At 50.2% G+C, this 24,528-nt stretch overlaps 1 protein-coding gene across 4 annotated transcripts in view; it reads left to right on the top strand.

Annotated features, from left to right (window-relative positions):
* Nucleotides 1-24,275, top strand: part of MAP2K4 (mitogen-activated protein kinase kinase 4) — a 90,069-nt gene extending 65,794 nt beyond the window's left edge. For all 4 annotated transcript variants that reach the window (XM_040580681.1, XM_040580698.1, XM_040580691.1 and 1 more), the window contains 7 exons: nt 6,006-6,125; nt 7,786-7,837; nt 8,252-8,379; nt 17,949-18,026; nt 19,084-19,232; nt 22,460-22,505; nt 23,324-24,275. In XM_040580681.1, the coding sequence (XP_040436615.1) occupies nt 6,006-6,125; nt 7,786-7,837; nt 8,252-8,379; nt 17,949-18,026; nt 19,084-19,232; nt 22,460-22,505; nt 23,324-23,437 (687 nt within the window). In that variant the 3' untranslated portion in view covers nt 23,438-24,275. The remainder of the gene's footprint in view (nt 1-6,005; nt 6,126-7,785; nt 7,838-8,251; nt 8,380-17,948; nt 18,027-19,083; nt 19,233-22,459; nt 22,506-23,323) is intronic.
* The last annotated feature ends 253 nt before the right edge of the window (nt 24,276-24,528 follow it).

Here is a 24,528-nt window from a genome sequence, read left to right as displayed (position 1 = left end):
TTGCATTTAGTAAAGGCTGGAGAATGAAGAGAATCAGAAGGAGAAAGGCCTGGAGGAAAGTGCAGAAGGGACAGTTATACCACTGGCTGTGCTCCTGGTTACGCTGGGTATAGAAGGGATTTGGTGGCCGATGAGTTACAAAATCATTGAATTGTAGAATGGGTTGGAAGGAACCTTTGAAGATTGTCGAGTCCAGTCCCCTGGCTGCCATAAGCAGGGGCATCTTTCACTGGGTCAGACTGCCCAAAGCCCCATCCAGCCAGACCTCGAATGCTGCCAGGGATGGGGTGTCTGCAAATGACCTACACAGCCTGTTCCAGTTTCTCAGCATCTTGTAAGAGGTGTCTTTTTTATGTCCAAGCGAAGATCTACATTCTTTCACTTTAAAGCCACTACCCATTGTCCTGTCACTACGGGTTCTGGTAAAAGTCTGTCCCCATCTTTCGTATGAGCCCCCTTTAAGTACTGAAAGGCTGCAGTAAAGTCTCCTTGGAGCCTTCTCTCCTTGGGGCTGAGCAACCCCGGCTCTCTCAGCCTGTCCTCACAGGAGAGGTGTTCCATCCCTCTGATTGTTTTGGCGTCCCTCCTCTGCACCCGCTTCAGCAGGTCCATGTCCTTCTTGTGCTGGGGGCCCTAGAGCTGATGCAGGGCTCCAGGTGGGGTCTCACCAGAGCAGAGCAGAGGGGGAGATTTACCTCCCTTGACCTGCTGGCCACGCTTTTTCTTTCATGCAGCCCCAGATGGGGTTGGCTGCCTGGCCTGCAAGCGCACGTTACCAGCTCATGTCCAGTTCTTCATCCACCAATATCCCAATGTCCTTCTCCTCAGGGCTGCTTTTAATCCCTTCATCCCCCAGTCCTTATTTATACTGATGAGTGCCTTGATCCAGGTGCAGAATCTTTCACTCGGCCTCGTTGAACTTCATGAGGTTCACACTGGCCCCACGAGGCGAACTGGTTTCTCCATGCTGCACCAGTGAGGGCCTGGGCTGCTGCAGGTGTACACAGCTTCCCCCATCAGTCAGAGATGCTGTACTGAAGAGGAGCCGGTCACTTGTGTCTGTTGGTTTCCTCTCAAAGCAGTACGTGCTAGGTGGAGGAGGTAAAAAAGATGCTTGCTAGGGGTTCTGCAAAGATTTCACTTGAGTCGCTTTCTTCTAGCGAGAGGAGTGTTGGCTGAGCCATGGGATGGCACTGGGCAGCCCTGAGACTTTTACCCTGAGTGTTGCTGTTCAGGTTTTTAGGTCTGAGAAAAAAAAATAAGCTTCTATTCTTGCATGTCTGCTGGAAGCTTTACAGCTCATCTAGTTTGAGACAGTACCTGTAAGGCTGGGAATGTTTCATTTGTTATTGTGACCACACTAATTGCTCTTTCAAAGTAACTGTTCCTGTTCCTGTTCTTCTCCAGAGGGAGAGAGGAAAAAAGCCTTGTCTGACTTGGGATCTCAGCAGTGACTCCTACACAGTGTGAGTGTAGCCAAGCCAAGTTTAAAACAAGAAGCTCAATAGTTGATAAAATTTATTCAATGAAAAATTCATTGCCAGTTGCAAAACATGCCCGGGAAGCCAGATAAATTAGCCCGTGGGGAGCTTCTGCTTGTAGGAGAGAAGAGCTAGTACGGATGTGTCAGCAGCACGGAGCTGCTGGTGGTGTGGATTGTGGCTGTATCCTTGGCCAGTTGACACAAGGTGTTTGCTGTCTTTGCTGTTAACGCACAGCACCCTGTTCCTGTGGAACTCCTTGGCTGTGCTGGCATTACTCAAGGCATCTGTCCCCACGATCAGTCCCCAGTCCATAGGACAAGTATCTTGCGCCACACAAGGGTATGTGAGGGTGATGACATTCTGCGTTCTCTCTCACTAGCGCAGCTGCAGCTTGCACAAAAAGTTGGCCGCTCCCTGCAGTGCACTCGTGTAGTAAGCCTTCAGTGTTAGAAGTATTAGATTCCACAGAGACACGGAACGGTGGATGTTGGAAGGGACCTCTGGAGGTCACCTTCTCCAACTCCCATGCTCAAGCAGGGCCAACTGAGGCCACTTGCCCAGGACCATATCCAAGTAGCTTTTGAACATTTGGGTGTGCAGACCCCACAGCCTCCCTGGGCAACCTGTGCCAGTGCCCTGACATTCAGAGGGAACGTCCTGTGTGTCGGTTTGTGCCCATTGCCTGTGGTCCTGTCACTGGGCACCACTGACAAGAGCCTGGCGTTGTCCTCTATGTGCCCTCCCATCAGGTATTTATATACATTGCTGGGATCCCCCTGAGCCTGCTCTTCTCCAGCCTCGACAGTCCCAGCTCTCTCAGCCTTTCCTTCAGTCCCTCAGTCATCTTAGTGGCCCTTTAGTAGAGTCTCTCCAGTATGATGCCTCTCTTGTACTGGGGAGCCCAGAACTGGACCCAGCATTCCAGGTGTGGGCTCACCAGGAAGGATCTCCTCCTTGCCCTGCTGGCAGTGCTTTGCCTGATGCAGCCCAGGGTGCTGGTAGCCGTCTTTGCAGCAAGGGCATGTTGCTGGCTCATGTTCAACTCGGTGGCCCCAGCTGGGTGGCATCGTTGTGACATGCTCGGTTGTTTACCGGGAACTTGGGACTCGGCACAGAGCAGTGGAGGCATCCCAGTTGCTGCTTCAGCTGTTTCTGTGTATGTCCTGGAGATGGACAGCGATATTTTGAGTTAAATGCGCAGGGTATTCCTGGACATTTTTTGGAATGCCTACAAGGTGTGCACGAGCATCTCATAATTCAATACCCAATAAGGACTAAAACACATTCTTTGGAAGAATGGCTCTAACAGGAAGAGAAAATGAAAATGCTTTTTTTGTCATTTTATGATCAGAAATCAACCTAAGAGCATAAATTGAAGAGCAACTTTAAGACAGTTTTGTCCTCCCAATTCAGTTTCCCATGCACATCAGCAGTTTTTTGTATTTGATCAGAAAAGGGGATGGGTGGCTGGTGCCCAGTCATCCCTGCCAGTCTTCCTTTTGGTTTTCAGTAAAAATTGTCAGCTTTGCTAATAGATAAGTCCTTTCAAGTCCCAGGAAGATTTAAAAACCTGTAGTTTTGAGTCTTTCCACCAGCCTTAATAAAGCTGCATAACTGAAAAGGTCTGTCAGCTTTTTTCATTGATCTTGCTGACATGAATTCATGTTGATCAGGTAGATTTTATGTTACCAGATCAATAAACACCCACATCCAGGATTTTTATATGGGGTGTACTTCAGGAAACCAAGTAAACAAAGTCTTTCCTTTGGTGTTTTTGATCATTTACAGGTTTTTTTATGCTTAAATTAACATTGGATAAAAATTTATTCTACTTGTTTGAGTTTTTGGTAACACACATCCCTGCTCCGCAGATGCACACTGCATATTGTGATGTTTTTGTTATGATAATGGCTCTAATAAGGTTGCCTGTTGTTTCCCTTCAGTTTGCTTTTGCTCTACAAATACCAGCATTGTAACCTGGGTGACTGAAGACATGGTATTGCTGCAAATGGACATAAATACAAGGCTGCGGGTGGTCACTAATATTCTCGCATTCTTGAACAAATCTAGTCCCCTGCAGTCTAAGGACAGTAACATGGGAATATAGCGCAGTACCAATCTTTTCTATAAAGCTGGTCAAAACAGAAGCAATGTTTTGAATGATCCTGCAGCCAGTAGAACAAGTCCACGTTTGTTTTCACTATGGATTGCTTGTAAGGGTCTGGTATGGTTTCAGTTTCACTTGATTGCACGTCACTAGCACTGGATCCACATTGCCTTCTCTAAGACACTCTATAATGTGGAAGTGCCTCAGCTGCACTTTGCATTTGTTGCCAGTGCTGAAAAGGGGAACTTTCTGCTTGCGTTGCCCAGTTTCATTTCTGCACTTTAAATCTGAACAGGTCTTCTGCCAAATTCATCCATAGCCAATCTTTTGTTCTTCAGCAGTCTAAGCTCACCTTTCTCCATGTCTTCTGAAATGCCAGTCGTGCTCTTTTCGCCCTGTGCTGCACTTGCCTCTTTCACTGTGGTGTCTCTGCTTCTGTGTCTGGCACAGCACCTTTTCAGTCAGTCCTTTCTGCTTTATTTTGGGTGAAATATGTGTTTTCTGGGCTCAGGCTTGTAGCAGCCATTTCCTGTGGGTGGATGACATGAGCTCCTGCTCTGCCTTGTGCTGATGTAAAAAGCTTGGTGCTAAACGAGCAGTGTGAAATGGGGCTGCTTGTGGCACTGAGACCACGGTGTTCTTCCCCAGCCAGCCCACCAGTGGCTCAGCTCTTCCTGGGAAAGCAGATCCCCTCCTGTCAGAAGGAAGAGGCTCTCCTCGTGGAGGCAGCGTCCCTCCTTTAGCAGGAGGCAGTGATGGATGCGCTGTCCCTGCAGCAGCAGCAGTACCTGTATCACTCACTGGTGGCATGTGGGATGCTTCTGGCAGTTTGCTGTCTGTACTGCCGAAAGCAGCCTTGCATGTGTGTGAGCAGCCCAAGAGCAAGCTGGGTGGTACCGCAGCCTCTGCTGATACCAGCATGTTTGACAACACCTTTGCTGGGCGCTTCTGTTCCCGCTAAACGAAGCGATTGGACTGGAGGCATGTTGGGGTGCAGTTCCTTGGCTCGCGTTTCACAGGAGGTCGTTCCGAGTGGCAGGAAAGCCCTTTTTGGCCTTAAAGCCTGTGGCTTTGCAAGCTTTTCCATCAGCTAAATATAACTTGAGAATTGCTCCTGACCCTCATGAGTACCGGGAGGCTGCTTCAAACAGAAGTGACTTGGCTGTGCAGGATGGGAGCACGGGGCTTTGCCATGCCTCCTGCATGTCCGTACCCTAGGTGTTTTTTCCTAATTCCATTTCCATGTATTAACATAGAGTTTGGTCGCTTTGTGTTTTATCTTGTTGGGAAAAATCTACCTTCTGTAGGATGATTACTTGGTGAAGTTTCTCCTCTGTTGCTCCTTACATCACAGGAGCATGCAGCTAAGTCATAACCAGCCAGCCAGCCCAGGGCAGCACAACCTGCATGAGCTGCTGCTCCTCACACGGATGTTTTAGGTGGTGTTTAGCCAGGATGGGACAACCAGACTAATAGCTCCATTCTGCACGTAGCTTTGGACAGCTGAAGTGGTTTTAACACTCACTGTGATAGAGCCTATAGAAGACAGGTATGAGCATATCCTTTCTGGTGAGGACAGGTCTATTTCTAGTGTGTTAGTATTTCTAGCAATTAAGAGTTGCCTGAAGTGCATGAGTCTACAGAAATGGCTCACACAAAGCCTTCTGTCATCCTCAACTGGAGCTAAAATGTTCAGAAAGGTTGAAATAACCAAGATCAGTCCATGGCTAAGCTGTCCATCCCCATACAGTAGATACATGCTAAAGCAAAAGATGATGTCCTTCTGTATTGTGGGGTTCCATTTCTCATCCCCAGTGAATCCGTTGTGAGGGAGTTGATTGACAGAACTCAGGAGAGAGTTTGATAAAAAGACACGCTATTCTCCTATGGAAATTAAGCTTAGCTTGGTTTAACAGAGATACTGGTATGTTTTACAATTTTCTGTGTTATTTAAATGATGCAAGTCAACAAAACTCCCCACATACATGGGCTTATTTTCATTTTCTCTGGCTTAGATTATGTCCCTAAATGTGGTGTGAAATGTCTTCTGTCCTCTGCAGGGTAGTCATAAACTGATGGAATTTTTTTTAGCCTGTGCATGCTGATGTTTCATTCTGCCTCCAGCCTTCTGGAGAGCCAGACAGTTGTTGGGACTTTGATTCACACAGGTTAATGTGTATAAATGTAATACAGGTCCAAGCCGGTCAGCAAGATCCTCTGCTGGTGAATGGAGTAGGGGAAAGGTGTCTGTAGGGGAGAGTCTTCCATTGCTAAAATTAATCAAGATGAAGTTTATCCTTCCTTTCAAATGCCTCTTGCTGTTAATGTATTGTATTCAAGGGATCTCTTTATGCTCTCTGGATTTTTGTTTCTCATTTTTATCTTGACAGTAACACAGATTCTTCTCTTTCCAGGGTGACTGTTGGATCTGTATGGAGCTCATGTCTACCTCGTTTGATAAGTTTTACAAATATGTATATAGTGTATTAGATGATGTTATTCCAGAAGAAATTCTAGGCAAAATCACTTTAGCTGTGAGTATTTTGTTAAACCTTTTTGTGTCTGTTTTTGAAGCTAATGTGAAAAATTCAGATCTCTTTCACTCAGGTGTGAGAAAACTGGTTGGTATGTGTGCAGCAGAACTGCCGCTCTTGTATTGCACCGCACTTTTAACGATCCGTGAGCGTACTCTGACTTTTCCACAGCGCATTGCGTGATGGAAGAGAAGGTCCTTGTGTCTGTAATCAGTTCATTAGAGACCCCAGGACCATCTTCCTGCTCTGTCTGTAGGTACTGCCCCCCTCCGCAGGGATGGCTTCATGTGCACTGCTGGTGGCATCAGTGGCAGCTGGGCACCGGTCATCTCATCCCAAAGAAGGTGCCTAAAATAGAGGAGCTGTCTCCCTTTCTTCTCTTTGTATAGGAAGCAAAGGATTGGGCATTTACAGCCAGGACACGTGAACCCCACCAAACTGTTTGAGAGTAAGGGTCTGGTGTCTGTGGTCTGGGGTTCATTTCTGTCTTTTTCTAGAAAACGAATGAAAATGGCATTTAATAACTCTACTATGAGAGTACTGGCCCTGAGTATCTTAGACCTTGAGGGCATCTAGGTCCAGAAGGTCTACCTGTGCACTGCCCTGGAAGCCCCATCATGTGCAGGGGGGTACGTGCTGCAGCTCACAGCTCGGTGTGCTCCGCCAGCCACCCTTCCTTTCACATCAGAGCTCTTTTACCCCGACTTGAGCTGTGAGCTTCTGCTTCACCTGCCTGAGGGTGGGTACAGAAGCTTCTGGCAGGGCCAGCTGGGATTTAATCCAATGTTCAGTGACTAAGCCCAGTGGGGTTTCTCTTGCTGAAGCTTGGGTCCAAGGAGGCCATCCAGTCTCATTCCACCGTGGTAGCTTCTGCTGCCAGAGCAGAAACCTGCACGGGAGGAGCCAGGTGGGCAGCGAGGAGGCAGCACTCCAGCTGCCCCAGAGCCTGCCAGAGCTTTTAATTGCCTGAACACCTGAACGTGGCGTTGGGCTGGCAGGAGGGACCAGTCTCTGGGAGCTGCTCCTCAGTGCTAGACCTCATCCTTAGAGCAGCACGGCTTCAGAGAGCCTGGCAGCACAACACCATCCCTCTCTTGCCATCTTCTTCCAGGCAGGCTTTTGGACATAGGTTTTGATGATCTTTTCAGCAGAAGCAAAATGAATAAAAATGGTGAACTTTCAGTTTGTTTTTTTTAAATCGTCCTGTGAAATCGGGCTCCCTAAGTGTTTCTTCCATTTGGTGGTGAACAGTTAAGTCAGAGCAGCCTCTGCTGCTCCCCACGCTGTTGCCTCTCAGCCAGTGGAATGGGAACAGTTTTTACCTACTGAAAAAGTACAGCATAGGGCTTGAAATAAGTTTATACTCAAGATAATTAACATCAGAAATCTCTTGACTTCATGCCTTGGCTCCTCTCTCCCAGAGTGTGACCTTTCCAGGTTACAAGTGGTTTGTGTTTACTTAAGCATGTGGCCTCTCTTGTATCACCTGTTTGCAGGAAAGATGGGGAGAAAAATGCGTGTATTGCATGGCATATTACAGCACTGATACCTCAACATATTAAATTCCACCCCCCTCTCCCCATTCTTGGAGCTCCAGAAGTTTAATAATCACAGGAATCTTGTGACATTTGCTTATTTTTAATCTGTTTTTATTTCCTAGACTGTGAAAGCACTAAACCACTTAAAAGAAAACTTGAAAATCATTCACAGAGGTGAGTTCGCGTCTTTTCTTCTTGCCTACAAAAATAATTGCAAGAATTTTAAGCGGCCTTTGCTTCAAGTTGAAGTGTAATTAGCATGCCTACTACCGCGAGTGTGAGTACAAGTTTTGCACAAGTGTGTCTCCCGTGGCTGTTTCGTTATCCCCTTCCATCCGTGCTTTTCCATAAAAGCATGATTTCAGGCTCGTTGGGTGTCTTCCTCTGGGCACGTGGCATCTTGGGGGCTGGCTCCATCTCCTCTTGCTCCTGGTCAGGATCCTCAGGGGCGGCGAGTGCGGAGTGCCCCCCATGCCGCAGGGCGATGGCGATTGTGCGACGCTGCCGGTGTCGATTCTCTGCAGCTGCTGTTCTTGAAATTGAAACCTCTAGCCGTGACTTACTGGTTTAAATTTCTTTCCCTTGCAGACATCAAACCTTCCAATATTCTTCTGGACAGAAATGGAAATATTAAACTCTGTGACTTTGGCATTAGCGGACAGCTTGTGGACTCCATTGCCAAAACGCGGGATGCAGGGTGCCGGCCGTACATGGCGGTGAGTAGGATGAGCTGGTGTGAGGATGAAGCTGAGCTCTGGGTTGAGCGCTACCGCTGCCAGCGTCAGCAAAGATGCCCAGGCTGTGGCAAAGTGACCAAATTCCCTGGTTTTTTTAGCTGGGTTCCTCTGCTGCCACCAGTGCTGCAGCACCAGAGCGGGGAGCTTCGCTGTGCCTTCCAGCGGCGCCCGCTCACACTCCAAACCAAACAGCACGCAGGGGCAGGCAGCACTGCCTGGCTGCGGGGTTTTCTTGGTCTGCAAGAAATCCATTTGCTACAGTAAGATTATGTCGCAGGAGTTAGCGCAGAGCAGAATTGCAGTGATTTTTGCAAACCACTTTAATTCCAAAGTGTACAATAACTTAACTCCAGGAGAATGTGGTTCTGGAGAGCGGCAGTGGCAGAGCAGCTGCGTGGAAATCGCACACACTGAGCCGTGGCTCCTGGGAGTCTGTCCTGCTTGTTTGCTACCCTCCCCCTCCCAGGGAGAAAATCTGTGCTGGTGATCTTTTGAAGCTGTCTGAGGGTTTTAAACACTTCTGTGCAGCAGGTTGCTTTGAAAATGCATCTCTCGGTTTCACATGAGCCGATGGTACTTTGTGCAGGGAGCTGTGTGTCTGCTGCTGTCAATGTAACTTTAACTTCAGTGGCTGTATTTAACTGTCATTTCTTATCTTATGGCTCTGTATGCTGGAAAATACAGTTTTCTGAACTCTTATCTACCGCAAAGGAATTCAAAAAAGAAAATCTTTCGCTTTTAAGGTACAGAGCCCGTCTCGTCTAGGTAACGGCTCTCAAATGGCTTTTATCCAACAGGCGGCACAACCTGTCTACCCCGATGCTGCTCTGTGCCAGCACAGAGTCTGAATCTTGGGGCACTGGACCTTTGCTTTTCACTGTCCTCATAGCAGAGCTCGTTACTCAGTAAGCTGGACAGAACAGTACAGATGAGATCCGTTACTGGAGACCAGTGCTCTGGTACAGCGAAATCTGTGCAAGCTCCTGACCTACGTAAGAAGGTGAAGCAGAGCAGTTTGTTTAAATAAAGACTTTGTGAGGCTGCAGAGAGGGCAGAGGCATCTCTGCTCTGAGCACTTTTGGCAAGCACATGGAGCTCCCTGCAGGGAGGAGGATCGGCCAGAGCTGCCCAGTTTGTTGTGTTGGTGGGGCACAGGGTGCTGAGGGCAGCAGCACAGGTGCCCCAGGAAGGGACAGGAGCCAGTTCAGTCTGAGCTAGAGTGATGTGAGGCTGGGTATTTGCATCTCAGACTCCAGGCACTTCTGATAGCATCGCTCAGTGGGGGTAGGAGTGTTGCTGACTCTTCCCTGTCCTCTTAGGTGTGTATCAGGGCTGTAAATAGGGCTCTTGAAAAATTGCTCTCTCCTTTCCCCCTCCCAAGTTCAGTGGGCTATAATTACAGGAATATTATATAGGAAAACTGCTTTTTCTGAGAACCGTGGGTAGATGGTTAGCTTTACTCAGGCTGTTGGTTTAGTTATGATGTGACAGTTACTGGTATGTCAGTAAACAGTTGGACTGCTTCATTTCCCCTGGGACTTGGGTGGGTAAGTGCTTCTGATAGCCCCTTGGTTTTCTTCCCTGTCTGTGCATATGGACTCTGCTCTCTTTGCATCTCCATCACCAGCTCCACTCTGTTGGATTTTTAAGTGAGTGAAAGTGTTTCAGTTTGGTTTGTGTTTTTAAAAGCCTTGGCATGGTACACGGTTTGTGGGACAAGCCAGCAGCTGGCAAGCAGTGTGGGAGACGGCTGGCCTCTTCCTTTCTGCTCTTCGGACTCAGCGTCTCCTCTCCAAATACATGGGCATTTCCACATTCTGGGAAGCCTGGGAAATGGGGAGATGTCCCCAGCATGCAGGCACATCTGCCAGCTCTTTCTCCAAGCCAGCAGAGGCTGATGGCTGTAGTGATGCTGTGATCAAACCTGAATATACCTGGGAAGGACTCAGGCCAGTCACACTCCTTTCAGAAGGAAAATAATATTATTTTTTTTTTAAGTGTAAAATAGGCAAAGGACATCAGCTGTGTTCAACCAGGGAGTTTCTGATAAGGGCTGTTTGGTGATGCTCCCTGACGATGAGAGCGTGTTGCTCTGTGAGACCCACATGGCTTGTGGCACTTGCAGTAATTCTTGTAGCATGAGCACTTGCCCGCTGAAGGAACCTGATAACACCGAGTTCACTGGAGCTGGGTCCCCAAATAGCTGTTGATAACAATAACATTGGATGGTGGCCAGTTTGACCGGGAGCAATACGATTAGGCAGCAGGAGCCGTGTCCAGCTGCTAAGCGAATGCTGTGTGGTTTAACCAAAATTGTTAGAGCTATCACAGAAAGCAGCGTATCGGCCTTGGAGCTGCCAGTGCTGGAGAAGTTGTTTTGCTTTTGGCTTTGAATTCCCCTGTGATTGTTATGTTGAAGTAAAGGCATACATGTTGGTGCCTTGAGTTCTCGAAAGAAAGAGAGGAAGGACAGCCCCCACGCTGCTGCAGGCTCCCCGAGGGCAGCTGGGTCCGTTTGCTGAGCCCTCCGGAGACCTGTGCCCTGTGCCAGCGCCAGCATTGTGGGTCTGCTCTAGGCGGGTTTAGCAGCCTGCAGCCAGCAGTGGGGGTGAGCTTGCTCCTGGCCAACACCTCATCCTCCCTGGCTGCTGCTCCCTGGTGATCCCTGCATTGCCTCTTGCCGCAGCAGGTGCTGCGGATTTGGGCAAGGGGGGAGGCTCTGTGCCACTCTGAAGCTGGTGATCTTTGTGGCATTACTGCTTTTTGCCTTCTTCATGCTCAAGTGAACCCAGTTTCTGTGTCAGAGAGGAGGGATGAGGCTGCTCGCCTGGCTTAGGCGGGGAGGACCCAGCCAGCATGAGAATGGATGTCCTGTCCTGCCCTCCTCCTTTGGGACTTCTCCAGGGGCAGAGTCTGATGGTGTCACACGCATCCTTGGTCCCTCAGGTCCTTTTCCCAGGTCGCCTGGGAGCTGCCTGCTGCAAGCGCTGCCTGTGCCCTGCGCCGCGTCGCCCACTGTCCCCTGGGCTGCCTGCTGGGGTCTGCCTGGAGACTTGTTGAGATGAGGGGGTGCGTGGTGCTGGGGGGTGCAGAGCCACCTTGGTGCTAATGCATGACCCGTGTCCCAGCAGACACGCTTGTGCTTGTCCCTGTGTGTGCATGAGGGGCAGCACCAGAGCCCTGCCGCTGCCGGCTGGCACTCGGGGTGTGTTTCCAGCTCCTCATTTCTCCCTGGGGAATATGGGCAATTGCTGCTGCCATCGGTACTCAGGGCCGAGTGGGGGCTGTGTCCCTGCGCTCAGGTGGCTCATGCAGGATTCAGGCCATGAATGGAAAAAGGAGAAATTCCCCAGGCAGGTGACAGGGATGGTTCTGAGCCCTGCTCTCCTGGCCTCCCTGCGCACGTGGAGGGAGAGGCTGCAGGGATGCAGGAGCTCTCTGCATCCTTCACCCAAGCAGAGCCACAGCAAGAGCCTCTGTTTCAGCTTCGCTTTCCTGACCCAGTGCAGAGGTTTTCATTGGGCTCAGTCATTCATTTATCTGAACGGGCAGGCTGCTGGTTCGAATTCATGCAGCTAAAATCATCTTGGATGCTCCTGAATATTGCTGTGTGTTTAGACTTTTTTTTTTTTTTCTTTTTTCTTTTTCCTTTTTTTCCTCTGAAACTTGGCACCCAGCCGTAATTTTTATGACTGAGAAAACAAATTTGGGAGGAGACAGGGAGACGTGTGGCACCATTCCTCTGCGAGCAGTGCAGACTGGATCCAGGCTCTGCCGCCCACGGCGTAGTAAATGCCAGGGGAGATGCCTGAGCTCTGAGTGCAGCCCTCCCTGCTCGCGTGCTGCTGCTGTCACCCACGGACTTCAGGGGTTTTGTCTGAGATGATGACCTCCGCTTACTCATTCACCGGCTAAAATCGTCTGTGAGGTTCACCCACCATGGGACTTCTCCTGTCCAGACTTGGCTCCTTAACATCAGGTGGCACAGAGCCCACGCCGAGCAGCTCTGCTGCAGAGCGGAGCTCGTGTCCCTGCCTCCGTGCTTCCATCCCCATCGTGCCAGGGACGCGGCAGGACGGTTCTTCTCCCCACCTGTCTGCACAGGCAGTTTATCTAAAATTGGGAACACGGGGCAGCAGCCCGTGTGAGCAGACTGTTTGTCCAGAAGTATCGCAGGCGGGCGTGAGCCCTCCCCGAGCCTGTTTGGCTCTCGCAGGTGAGGTGGAGGGGATTCTTCAGGAGGACCCACAGGGATCTGCAGGGGGATTCTCCACCCCTGTGCTGAGCCTTTTCCTACCAAGCATGGGAGAGCCCAGCTTGCCTGCTGCACACTCCGCACTGGCTGGGGGCTGCTGGAGCTGCTTGGCAGCTCCCCAGTCCCCCCCGACAGGTACCCAGTGCTGTCCGCGTGCAGCCGAGACCGGCCCCCACCTCCACTGCCCCCCCCACCCTGCCACCCCCTCCCTGGCGTGCAGCCTGACCTGGGCGCTGGAGCAGACAGGGTGCCAGGGCCATGGCAGGAGCAGGGCACGACGCCTTGGTCAGGACCAGGCACTCCAGCGTTCGTGGAGTGCAAAGGCTCCTGTATTTCCATAGTACTGGAAGGGTTGGGGTCAGGCCCTTGGTGTAAGGTTCTGTGACAGAGCTACGTAGTGGGGCTGAAACAATACCTTACAGCCCCGCAGAACGCCGCATCTCCAGAGCTTGCTCTGTTAGTCTAACTCAGTTCCTGGAAGCAGCAGTGGAGATGGCACTGAGGGGATGCGTTGAGCTCTGGGTGCTGGAGGGTGGCCTTCCAAAGCAACACCAGAGAAGACCTCCAAAGTGCTGTATTAACTATCCCTCTTCAGGTGCTGGAGAATCTACCGTAGTGCCTGTGAAGTTGTCCTCCTCATTAATTTTGCTGTGAATACTTTCTCTTTAATATGAGTAAGTCTTGTTTTAATGAATGGCTGTGAGCTTCTGTTCCTACTTTCTTTCCAGAATTAAGGAGTCCTTTGCTTGCCACAGCTTCTTTTCCCAGTAGGTGCTTTCTGACTCTGATGCAGTCACCTCCTAAGCTTTTCTTTGAGGAGATTAGGAACTGAGCAGCTTACGTTCTTAAGGCAGATTGGATTGTATTTTATGGCTGTGCTATAAACCCCCCATTTCTTAGCATCCTTTTACAAATGTAGACCCTGAAATTGAGCAAACTTCCAGTGTTTGTCTCACCTGTGGAGTATGTAATAAGAGCAGCAGTTCCTAGCCCATCACTCCATCTACACACCTTTAATCGTGATGCTTCTCTGGGATTTCATGCTCTCCTGTCCTTTCCTAGGAGCCTGTCTCTCACCCCAGAGTGCTGCTTTTCCTGCCTGGTTGAGTGAGTCAGCGTCCAGCCAGAGCCCAGCTTACCGAACAGTCAAATCACTCTAGTTCTTCAGGAAGCCTTATTTATCACACTAGCAATATTTTTATAATATGCAGAACTTAGCACCACTAATTTTACATTTTCTTGGATATTATCAGCAGTGGGCCGTGGAAGGTCACCTTTGAGGTCCCATTACAAATCCTGTCTTTTCCACTCAATAGAGTCCTTTTAACAGCAGTTACACTCTGAACTCTATGAGTGAAGCCATTTACTAATGCAAATTATTGATGCTTCATTTAGTTGCAGTCTAGACAATGCACTGTACTAGTTCAAGTTTATTACAGCCACACATTTACCTTTTTTAACAAGATGAGTAAGGTCATCGAGAACGTGCCGTGCCAAGCCCGACAGGACCTCGTTGCCTTCATTAATGTTCCTGCCAATCTTTCTGTGCTTAGCAAGTGTCCCCCATCCACCAGACCGTGGCTTTCCTGTGAATCTCCCTGCTGTGGAGATCAAGGAATTCAGTTGCTGTTAGGAAAGCTGGCTGGGAGGGGATGGTAATCCCATGCGAACAAACGGAAGTCAGCGTCTCCACCTGGAAAATGCTGCTGGAGAAGTTTTTAAATGAATCATTCTTTCGGAGTAAATATGTAAAGGAAATAGGAGGGGAGGAAAGGCTATTCTGTAGAAACATGATCTCTGCTGATAATCTCTGTGCAGCTGCGGGCTGCTTGGCTGACCTGGGCGAGGGACAGGAAATCAAAGAACAGAGGGGATTTTGGAAGGAATGTCTGAATTCGTAAGTCTAAGCAAGGATGAATGTTTTGGCCGAGGTATTTTTTGACAATATTATTCTTATTTCCTACATAGGTGTAGAAGTGGTGCACACATGGAGACGGTGTTACTGCAGCTGTCCTAGGGGTGGTAGACTGAGGAGCAGGGGGAAACGGCAGGTCTGCCTGGCCAGCAAAGACGGAAGAACTCACGTTCTCCACTTCCTTGTCATCTCTTCTACCCATCACGCTGTGTGTCCTTTGCTCTGCTGCACTGCACCCTGGCCAGGGAGCCGTGTCTCCTCCTGCGACCAGGGCAGGCTGCTGCATAGGATGCTGCACGACCTCTGTAGCAATTGGCACTGTGATACAGGCCCAGAGAAAACAAAGTGTTAATAGGTTTTTCATCAGTTACCCAGTACCAGAGAGGAGGGGTATAACCTTAGAAAAGACTTCACCAGCACAGTGTGACTGTGATGCCTCATTTGCTTATGTGAATGACTCATGTCTGTGCTCTTAGGCTGAGGCTTTTGCAGCACTGAGGTCACCTGTGAGCTCCTACGTGCCCAGGAGGAGATCTAGAAAGCTTATTAGGCTTTGTTGTACATAAAAATTAAGAACCATGTGAAATTAGGCACCTCACCTCTTTAGCAGCCAGTAGAAGAATTTGGTGTCACCAAAGGGAGATCGCTGTCCTCTAAGGGAGATCAGTGTCACCTAAAGGAGAGCCTCGGAAACTTTCTGTAGAGCAGAGCAGGAACACCAGCCAGGAGTGGATGGAAGGTCCCATCTGTCTGGAGCTCCATCACCTGCTGCAGGGCTGCATCTTGGGCACCAAGGTCTGCTTGAGAACCAGCACGGCACGTCCCCCGAGGACAGTCACCTCAGGAGCGGGACTGCCTCTTTTCTGGGAGGTGGTGGTCATGTCCACAGGGCTGGCAGTGAACATCTCCTGGAATGGTTAGTGGTCAGGCTCCTCCTCAGCCTTACAGGACCTGACCTGCCAGCCCAGCCCTGTGGAGAACATAGGGAAGGGGCTCACAGGGATAAACATTTGGAGGTCTCAGCAAGCACACGGTATCCTCGCACTCTGGAGGAGGAGGAGAGAGGAGAAGCAGGTCTGAGAGCCCAGTGAGTCAGTGTCTCCTTGCCTGTCCTGCTTTGTGCCCATCGCTTGTGTCCCAGCCTGGGCTGGGATGTGACACGCTGTCCATCGCTCTGTGCTCCAGCTGAGCGTGCGAGACCCCTGTGCGGGGCAGAGCCCTGAAGGCAGGACAACTTGCTTTTCACCGTAGGAATATTCTTGAGAAATGCAGCAATGTGAAAAGTGAGTGACAACATTTTCCTTTACTGAACAGCAGAAGAATTTCCCAAACTAGTTAGTTATGCTCCTAAAGATGGTTTCCATTGCTGTTGCACAACCCTGCAGGCAGCTGTTCAGAGACATCGCTCCCCTTCTTGCTGTGGCTTTGGATTCGAGTTGGCTCCAGGAGCCGAGGCGCTCGGGCACTGATGGCTGCTTCTCTGCAAGCACTTGTTGAACCCCTTGCAGGGCAAACAAGAAAGCCACGGTAATGGGGTCACCACCGCGGGGGAGATGGCATTTTTGTCTCGAGTGTCCTGAAACAAATACATGTGGTGTTTTGGTTAACAGAGCAGCAGAATAGCGTGCTAGGGAGCTGCTGCTCTTGCGTGCAAGACTCGTATCTAGTTTGTGTCAAGAGCAGTGGAGGGCTGTTAACTCTGGCTGCCCCAGTTCGTAGCTCACTTGTGTGATTTGCAGCTGAACTTGACCCAGATGGTGCTGCAGCTGCAGATGTGTGGTGCTTTACATTGGTCTCACTGTTGACTAAAGCCAGGGAGATCCCTGGACTTGATTTCACATCTAAGTGAGAGAAGGTAGTCTCCAACAGAGGCAGGCAACTTGTGTCTAGCATCCGTCTGTTCCCATGGTTGGAGCAGAGTGAGAGTTTGTATCATGTAGATTTTGTTCTGCTTTTTGTCTTGCGGAAATCTTACTCTTTCTGGTTGTTCTTTGCTCCTTTTACTTTCTTTTAGTTTAGGGATGCATTGGCCTAAGTGGCAAATAACAGTTATGTACATTTTAATGCCATGTAGACAGTTTTGAATTTTCAGTGCATGTGGGATAAAATTCCCTGATCATATAACCAGTGAAAATCCAGATCTGAGCTTCAAGAATTGGGTGTTCCCAGAAATGCTACTTTGCTCTTTAGCAACATGAAACAGCTGAAGACTGCAGGGAGTCGAGTGTGCATCTGCCCCTGTGTCACACCCTGCCTAGCTGGGGTGTGGGGGACGGAGAGGGTCAGTGCTGCCCACTTCTGCTTGTGTTTCAGTCAAGGTGTGGATGCCTGGGTGGACACTGGAATAGCGAGAAGCCCTGTGGCAGCCTGCACTGTTCTTAGATGTGTTCATACCCTCCCTCTTCTCACTGTCAGCACACCCAGTGGTGGGTCTCCGTCCCAGCCATTCCCTTTCCTTGCTTGCATTTGGCATTAGAGGGACACCTGGCATGGGCTGGGCTTTGTCTGCAGCCCTCGTTCCAGGTGCCTGGAGTGTGACATGCTGAGTCGTCCTTCATTGGTGTTAATTATTCCCATGTCATCTACATGGAAAATTCCCAGGATTCTTTCTGCTCTGGATTTAGATGGGATTTATTTTGGTCCATCCTGCTTTCCCTTTAACTGTGCCACCAGTCTAGGGCCATGTCCCTGTTGCTCCGTCTGCGCTCTGCTGGGTGGTGGTAGCAGGCTGCTCCTGCACAGGTGCTTGTAATTCACTGTACTGCATGGAAAGCGAGTCCTTCTGCAGCCTGTGAACTGCTCTGCTTTGCTGTGGCACATCCCTATGGATGTGTGGCGTGGGCGTCCTGGCACTGGCAAGGCCAGCATCCCCAGAACTTCGTGTGGCCCTGTGCTGGCTGGTCCCTGGTGGTAGCTCCAGGTGTCGTGATGGATCTGCTGCTAAACCCCAGTTCCCCAGGGCGGTGGATGAGGGGATGTTTATTCTAGTTCTTATGATTCCCTAGGGATAACTTTGCTGTAAAAACAGAGAAAGCAAGACTTTGTGTTAAAGAGAGCCCCATGTGAAACAAAACTAAATAAGTAGACAGTAAAAATTATTCAAGTGGCTTGTACAAAAGGGGGGAAAAAAAGCATTGGACTGTGCTGAATTGCTGTCTCGGATCACCTTTTACGTTATACCTCCATAAAATCAGCGCTTGATTCCTTAAGATGTTTCTCTGCTGGGGCTGGATGTCTGCCCTAGCAACAAGTTTGCCTCCACAGCTGTGCCAGGCCCTGCCCGGCAGGACGAACTTAGGAGTTTTTTCAGAGTTTGCAGACGCTTCTCATTCCTTCCTGCATGGCACGGTGTTTGACTGGTCCTTCTTCCTGTTTCAGCCTGAAAGGATAGATCCCAGTGCATCCAGGCAAGGCTACGATGTCCGCTCAGACGTCTGGAGCTTGGGGATTACATTGGTGAGTGAGCGGGGTTTAAACCTTCTGCCGCGCGGTACGTCGCTGGCGGGCAGCCTTGCTGCGCTTCGCAGCGCGAGGCAGTCGGATGGTGTCAGACACGTGCTCGAAGCAAAGCCCGGCTCTGCCGCTGCGAAGCATTTGCATGTTGTGGTTGCAGCGGGCCCCTCCTGGCCCAGGAGCAGGACGGATCCCTTCCACGCAGATGGCTCTCCCGAACCCCTGAGGATATATTTAGCTGTAGCTGCGTTTTGCAGAGAAAGAGATGTGAGCAGGGAAGAGGTGTTGGATCGTAAATGAATTCTGTCTTCGAAATCTCAGATGAGAAGGGAGGGTGAGCGTGGCAGGGCAGAACAGAGCACCCAGCCTGTGTAAATAAGCGTCTCAGCCCTGGCATCTGGTGTACTTCAGCTGTGCAGAAGACTTCACTTAATCCTGGATCCAGTTGCTGATTCCTCTCTGGCTTAGCCACAGCACTGCTGGGTGCACGTGGTGATAAATCGAAAAGACCTTCCCTTCTCGAGGTGGTGAAGTAGAAGAGAAAGCAGGAGCAATAAGGATGAACCAGTAGCTTCTGTCGTCCCCACTGGTGTTTTAAAATGCTTTTTGTCCTGTGAGGGGCAGGGAGTTGGACTCAATGATACTCACGGGTCCTTTCAGACTACAGATGTTCTGTGGTTGTGTGATTCTCGTTCCCCATGTTCTCCAGTGGTTGTTGGGATGCCTGGGAAGGGGCTGGAGGATTTTACTCTCTTGCTTTTGAACACCTTGATGAGAGCATTGATTCATTTAATAGTCTCTGGAGGAGAAGATATTGTCAGCTTGAAAAGCACGGCATAGGCGGGTTAAATCTGGAGGTGCTCCTAACGTAGGCAGCAGAATTTACTACCGGGTGGGAATTCCTCACCTCTTCCCTGAACTGAGCTTCATACAGGGAATAGGATTAAGAATCTCATCTTCATCTTCCTTTTGGGGGGTTCAGGGTCCTCACAGATGTTTTCTTACCCTGGCTGAACATACCTTGTGTAATCTGCCCGGTGCTGTTACTGTCTCTCTGCAGTATGAGCTGGCCACAGGGCGATTCCCCTACCCCAAGTGGAACAGTGTGTTTGACCAGTTGACGCAAGTAGTAAAAGGAGACCCGCCGCAGCTGAGTAACTCAGAGGAAAGGGAGTTCTCCCCAAGTTTCATCAACTTCGTCAACTTGTGGTAAGTGTTTCCTACTGAAAGCACTTGGGGTTGGCTTCTTTTGTCATTGCTTAGGTATGTGGCAAGGGTGGTGCGCCAAGTGCTTCCACTTCCTAACTTACATTGGTGCAGGGACATGCAACTGGGGGCGAGAACCTTTTCTGGTTTGCTGGTTTGGAGGTGATGGGAGACTTGTTTGGGTGAGGGCTGAAGGACAGACCTTTGGGAACTGTTCTTCAGAGAAGAAATGAGGAGAAAATCTCTGGGAGGCTGTGCTCGGGAGAGGTGTGATAAGACCCACGGCAGGAGGTTTGCCTGGCCTATGCATCCTGTCAGGCTGTCACATCCTTGGTGTGACAGCCTGGGGACAGACCTGCTGTTCGCCTGTTCTGCAGGCAGAAGCCTGAGACACCTGACAGTATTGTCTCGTGGTGGGGCAGAGGATCTGCATTGGTCCTGCCTTTTGCCTGGCAGGACCAGGAGCCTTCCTGCCCATTTCTGCTCATCACAGTGACTCTCAGGACCTGCAGCGGTTGTTGGCTTCATGCCTTGAGTCAACTGTAGGTCAAGATCAAGACCAGAGACAGCTTTGTGTAGGGAAGGGCCTCTGCAGCATGGTCAGCCTTGGGTGCAGAGTGTGCAGTGGTTGTGCAGGAGGCTTTGGGCAGCCCATGTGCCTGCCACGTGTGTGTGGTCCTGCTTAGGTTAAGGGCTGATTGTGAATTTTCTGATGAAGTATTTTTCTATCAAAATGTGAAAGGTGGTCAACATAGTTTTGTTAACCTAAAAAAAGCACATAGGAGATCCATCGGTGTGACCTGCGTTTGTGTTCTGGGACCTTCTGCCCTGGGCAGACTCAGGTGATGGACATGCCCAGCACAGGGGTATCCATCTCAAAGCTCTGTGACAAAGGAAGACTCAGCTCTAGGCAATATTAACATTCAAGAGGTTTTGTTTCAGGGTTTTCCATCTGCTGGTTTGGATTTTACTCTATTTCAGAATTATGGATTTTTCTGGAGGCCAAGTTTCATTTTCCAGCTGGCTGTAAGGCAGGCCTGGTTATTGTCTTTGGGCTGCAGAGAACAGAGCATCAAACCGGTTTGCTGCTCAAAAGAAGTTTCCATTTTTTAGTCAAAAATAGTATTTGGCTAGAAAGTCAGAGTTGCCTTCCCCGCGTGCAGTACAAGCAATGGTTTGTTTCCCCTATGGTTCTCCATAGAGATGCTGTATTATTACGGAGTTTGCAAAGCCAGGAAGGAGCTTGCTGTCCTGCCCTGTAGGCACTGGTGAGTTTGGCTCCAGGTCACCCAGCTGAGAAGCCTGTGTGGCACCGCTGCTGAGCAGCATCTTTGGCCCATGGGTCGGTTTCCTGCCCATTGACTCCTCCCGGGGGTCGCTGCTCTGGAACAGCTACAATGCACAGGGCACGGGGCAGGTTTCACTCTAATTCTGGTTTTTGTTTCATCTGGTTTTGTAAGTAATCCAACTTCTGTCTGGAACATCTATGATGTCTTCATAGCAACACTGTAATAAGTATTTATTTTAATAACCTTTATTTAAGTGCAAACAGTAATCTTTGGTGTTACTAAGCAGGCAGGTGAGTCTCCAAAAGGCTGTGCTTTTGGGTGATGGCATAAACCTCTTGGGCATTACCCTACACGTGTGAATCTAATGATCTATTTTTGTGCATTCAAGAGTCAGGAGGAATGTTGAGAGTCCTGCAGTGTCGCTGCCTGCTCACTATGATAGATCAGTGCCAAAGGGATATTTTCAATAATGTTAAAAAGTTTCAGGGATTTTTTTTTTCTTTTTTTTTTTTATTTCCTTTGGATCCCAACAGCGCTGTGAATGCCTGGGTGGAACATTTTTCCCCTCCAGCCCACCTCCCTGTGTTAGATGCTTATCTGAAGTCACACTCCTCCTGGAACTGCTTAGGAGTGATTCAGCTGGGTGCTCCAGAGTTTGCGGAGGATCCAGGCTCTGGCTTTTGGGAGCCCAGTGCTGGCGGCTGCGGAGCTGCCATCGCGTGCAGGTAGAGCCGTGGGCTCCTGAAGTCCAGTGTGCCTGCGGAAGGAGATCAGATGCTCCTGCGACAGGGTAAAACTCAGTCTGTGAGCTGAAGTTCTGACTAGTTAGTTGCCTTAAAGGTGTTGCGAGGAGCATATTTGAACCCCCAGACTTGCCGAGGTCAGAAAATGGATCGCTGTTGGGTAGCGAAAGCCTGAAGCAAGGATGTTTGTGCAGCAGCCATGGGATTTCCTTCCCTCTTTGCCCTTGCACAGCTCTGCAGGCAGGTCACAGGACAGAGCAGTGTCGGGCGTGCAGCGTTACTTGCCCTCTGCTTCTCCAAATAATTTGAGGCTGTGCTGTAGTAGTGCTGGAGGTTTAGAACGGTCCAGCCAGAGCCCATGGGGATGGAAATGCAGCTGCTGGTAACTAGACTTAACTCCCCTCATTTGGAAAAGATGTTACAGCCGCCCTTCTCCTTCCCAGCGGTGCAGCTCTGGCTGCCGGCTCAGGGCTGGTGCTGCCCATGGCCGAGCTGGCGCGCAGCCCCTCTGCCTCTGGTCCCTGTTGCCCCCACAGTCCCCAGCTCTGGTCTTTGCTGCCATCTGCTGTGCCCTGTGCCAGGCGGCCGGGCGGCCAGAGTCCCTGCAGGAGGGGACTTCCCAGCAGCCCCCCATGTCACCTCTTCTGTCCCATCCCAGCGGCTGCAGCCCGCTCAGCGCTGGACCTCGATGAGCCAGGAGGGCCGGGAGCCCGGACCTGGACCCGCAGGGCATTTTGGCTGCCTGCTGCAGCCTTGGCCCCTGCCCCTGCCTGCCGAGATGATGGTGTGGTCCCTGTCCCCTCCGTCTGCGCCCTGGCAGGCAGTGTTGGTGCCCCTCTGCCCTGCTGCCCGAGGGGTGGGGAGGGGGCTGTGGCTGCTGCCCAGAACTTGCGACTGTGCTGCGGCCAGACCCAGCTCCATATGGGGGCCGCGGCAGCTGGGATGGCATTCTGCTGGCAGCTCCCTTGGGCTTGGTCCCCAGCAGGGTTCCTTGGTGGCCACGTGTGCTGCTCAGCCGTGTGAGGGGGGGAGCCCGGTGGGACCCATCGCATGGATGGCTTTTCCGGGAAACAGAAGGTGGTGAGTCCCACCACGGCAGCAGTAGGTTCAACATTGTGTCCTGCAAAACTTTGCATCTGATGCCTGTAACAATTTCCCCAATCCCACCTTCTTCTAATTCTCTTTCTGCTTCCTTTAGCCTTACAAAGGACGAGTCCAAAAGGCCAAAGTATAAAGAGCTTCTGGTGAGTGCAAAGTGTGGCTGCCTGCACCGGCCGTCGTGGCTCTGCTGGTCACGCAGTGGGGGTGGGTCACGCGTCTGAGGTCGCTCCCTGTCACCCTGGGCCATCGGGCAGGGTGCTCAGCTCCACAGCCTGGGAAAGAGCATCACCTCCATGCCACTGTCTCTGGCCTGTGGCTGAAATCATCAGCATCTGTGCATGAACACAGGAGATGGGCGCCGGGGAGATGCCCTGTTGCAGTGTCGGGGCTCCCTGAAGCGGGCAGGCTGAGGCAGGAGCACGCTGGACGTGCCATGGACGTGCTGCCTTTGCTCAAGCACCTGGTACCGTGCAGGAGCCCTGTCAAACTGCTGGCTGGTGCTGTCACGTGTAAACACCTCCAACGCAGGTTGGACTAGCCAGTACGGCCCACTGGTCAGAGCGGAGGTCAGGGTTCGGGGTAACTGGGTCTGAGTCCCAATCTCCTGTTCGACCTCCACAAGCCTGTCTCCCCATTGCTGACAAGGCTGCTGATGAAACCTCTTTTGAAAGTATTTCGGTACGTGTCCATGCTACAGAGGAGACACGCATGCACCCTCGCTGCCTCCTGCCCAGCAGTTCCTGACACTCCTGGAGTCCTGTCCCACCTTTGTACTGCACGCTTAGGGTGCAGGTTCTCTGTATGTGCAAGCCATGGGCCAGGCGATGTCCTGTCCTACAGCCACTGCCAGCCCCTGTGTTCTTGCATCAGGCAAATCCATACACTAAGCTTCTGTCTGGGGGAGCCAGCACGTGTCGGAAGGGTGAATGTAACCTTGTTGGTTTTTTTTATCTGATTCCAGAAACATCCCTTCATCCTGATGTATGAGGAACGCACAGTGGATGTTGCATGCTATGTTTGTAAAATCCTGGATCAAATGCCAGCAACTCCCAGCTCTCCAATGTACGTCGATTGATATTGCTGCTACATCAAACTCTAGAAAAAGGGCTGAGAGAAAACAAGCTGTAAAGAATTTTCATCACATATTGCAGTGTTTTTAATGCTCGCCCAGACACCATGTGCAATAATATTGGTGTTATTTCCATCCTGTCTGTATACTGTTGTCACATATAAAGTGCATCCCTGTAATACCTGATCACACAGTGTTAGTGTTGGTCAAAGAGAGACCTCATCTTGCTCTTTTGTGGACATATTCATGAAATGTGGAAATAAGTACATTTATTTGTTGACCGTGATTGGATAGCACCTAAAATTCATTTCTAGACTCAAAACTTGGAGACTTCTCAGCAGCTACTGGAAAGATTTTTCTCTCAAACTCTTCCAATTGTTGTTTCAAGTAATAATAAAAAGCAAACAAACAAAAGTTAGGCGTTGTCTGTCTGAACATTAAGAGACTTTGCCTGGAGGGAGAAGAATTTGCTTAACCAACGAGATGCTTTGCCTTCTGGAGCTAGAAAGGCAAAGGAGAATTTTATTCTTCACAAAGTGCAATAGATTTACTGCTATGGAATTCTGTTGCTTTACAGTCGCAGTGTACTTTCTGGGGACAGTGTGCTCAGCTGAACTTCCTGTTAAAGAGAGATCATGTTAAATATAGTGAATATGTCTTTACCAAAAATACGTTGCATTGAAAGAGGCTAACATTAAACTATTCAGAGATGGGACATAATGTATTCTTTCTCCTTTTACCAAGCCAGCCACTCTTCACTCTTAACTAGGTGTCCTGTAAATTGTTACCTGGTAAGATAAGACCTTTGACCTGAAGAATTATTAAACTACTCGATTGAATTTAACCTGCTTGTGACCTGATTTATAGCTGCAGTGCTCACCACCAGCTGGCTTTGCTTTGACTTCGACAAGTGCTGTTCACAAAGTCTGCAGCTGTTTTAATGAGCCGCAAGTGAATGTCTGTAATTTCTAGCCAATATTTCTCATGTTCTTCACTGTCCCCAGCCCTGGTGCTCACGCCTTTTCACTGACCCCGAGACCAGCCTGGCAGCGCTGCCGCCTCCCAGCCCAGCGTCCCTCACAGGACCAAACCTTGGT

Source organism: Falco naumanni, chromosome 1, assembly GCF_017639655.2.
Source record: "Falco naumanni isolate bFalNau1 chromosome 1, bFalNau1.pat, whole genome shotgun sequence".
Classification (NCBI taxonomy): domain Eukaryota; kingdom Metazoa; phylum Chordata; class Aves; order Falconiformes; family Falconidae; genus Falco; species Falco naumanni.
The sequence above is the reverse complement of the archived record's forward strand: the minus strand, read 5'-3'. Positions and strand labels throughout refer to the sequence as shown.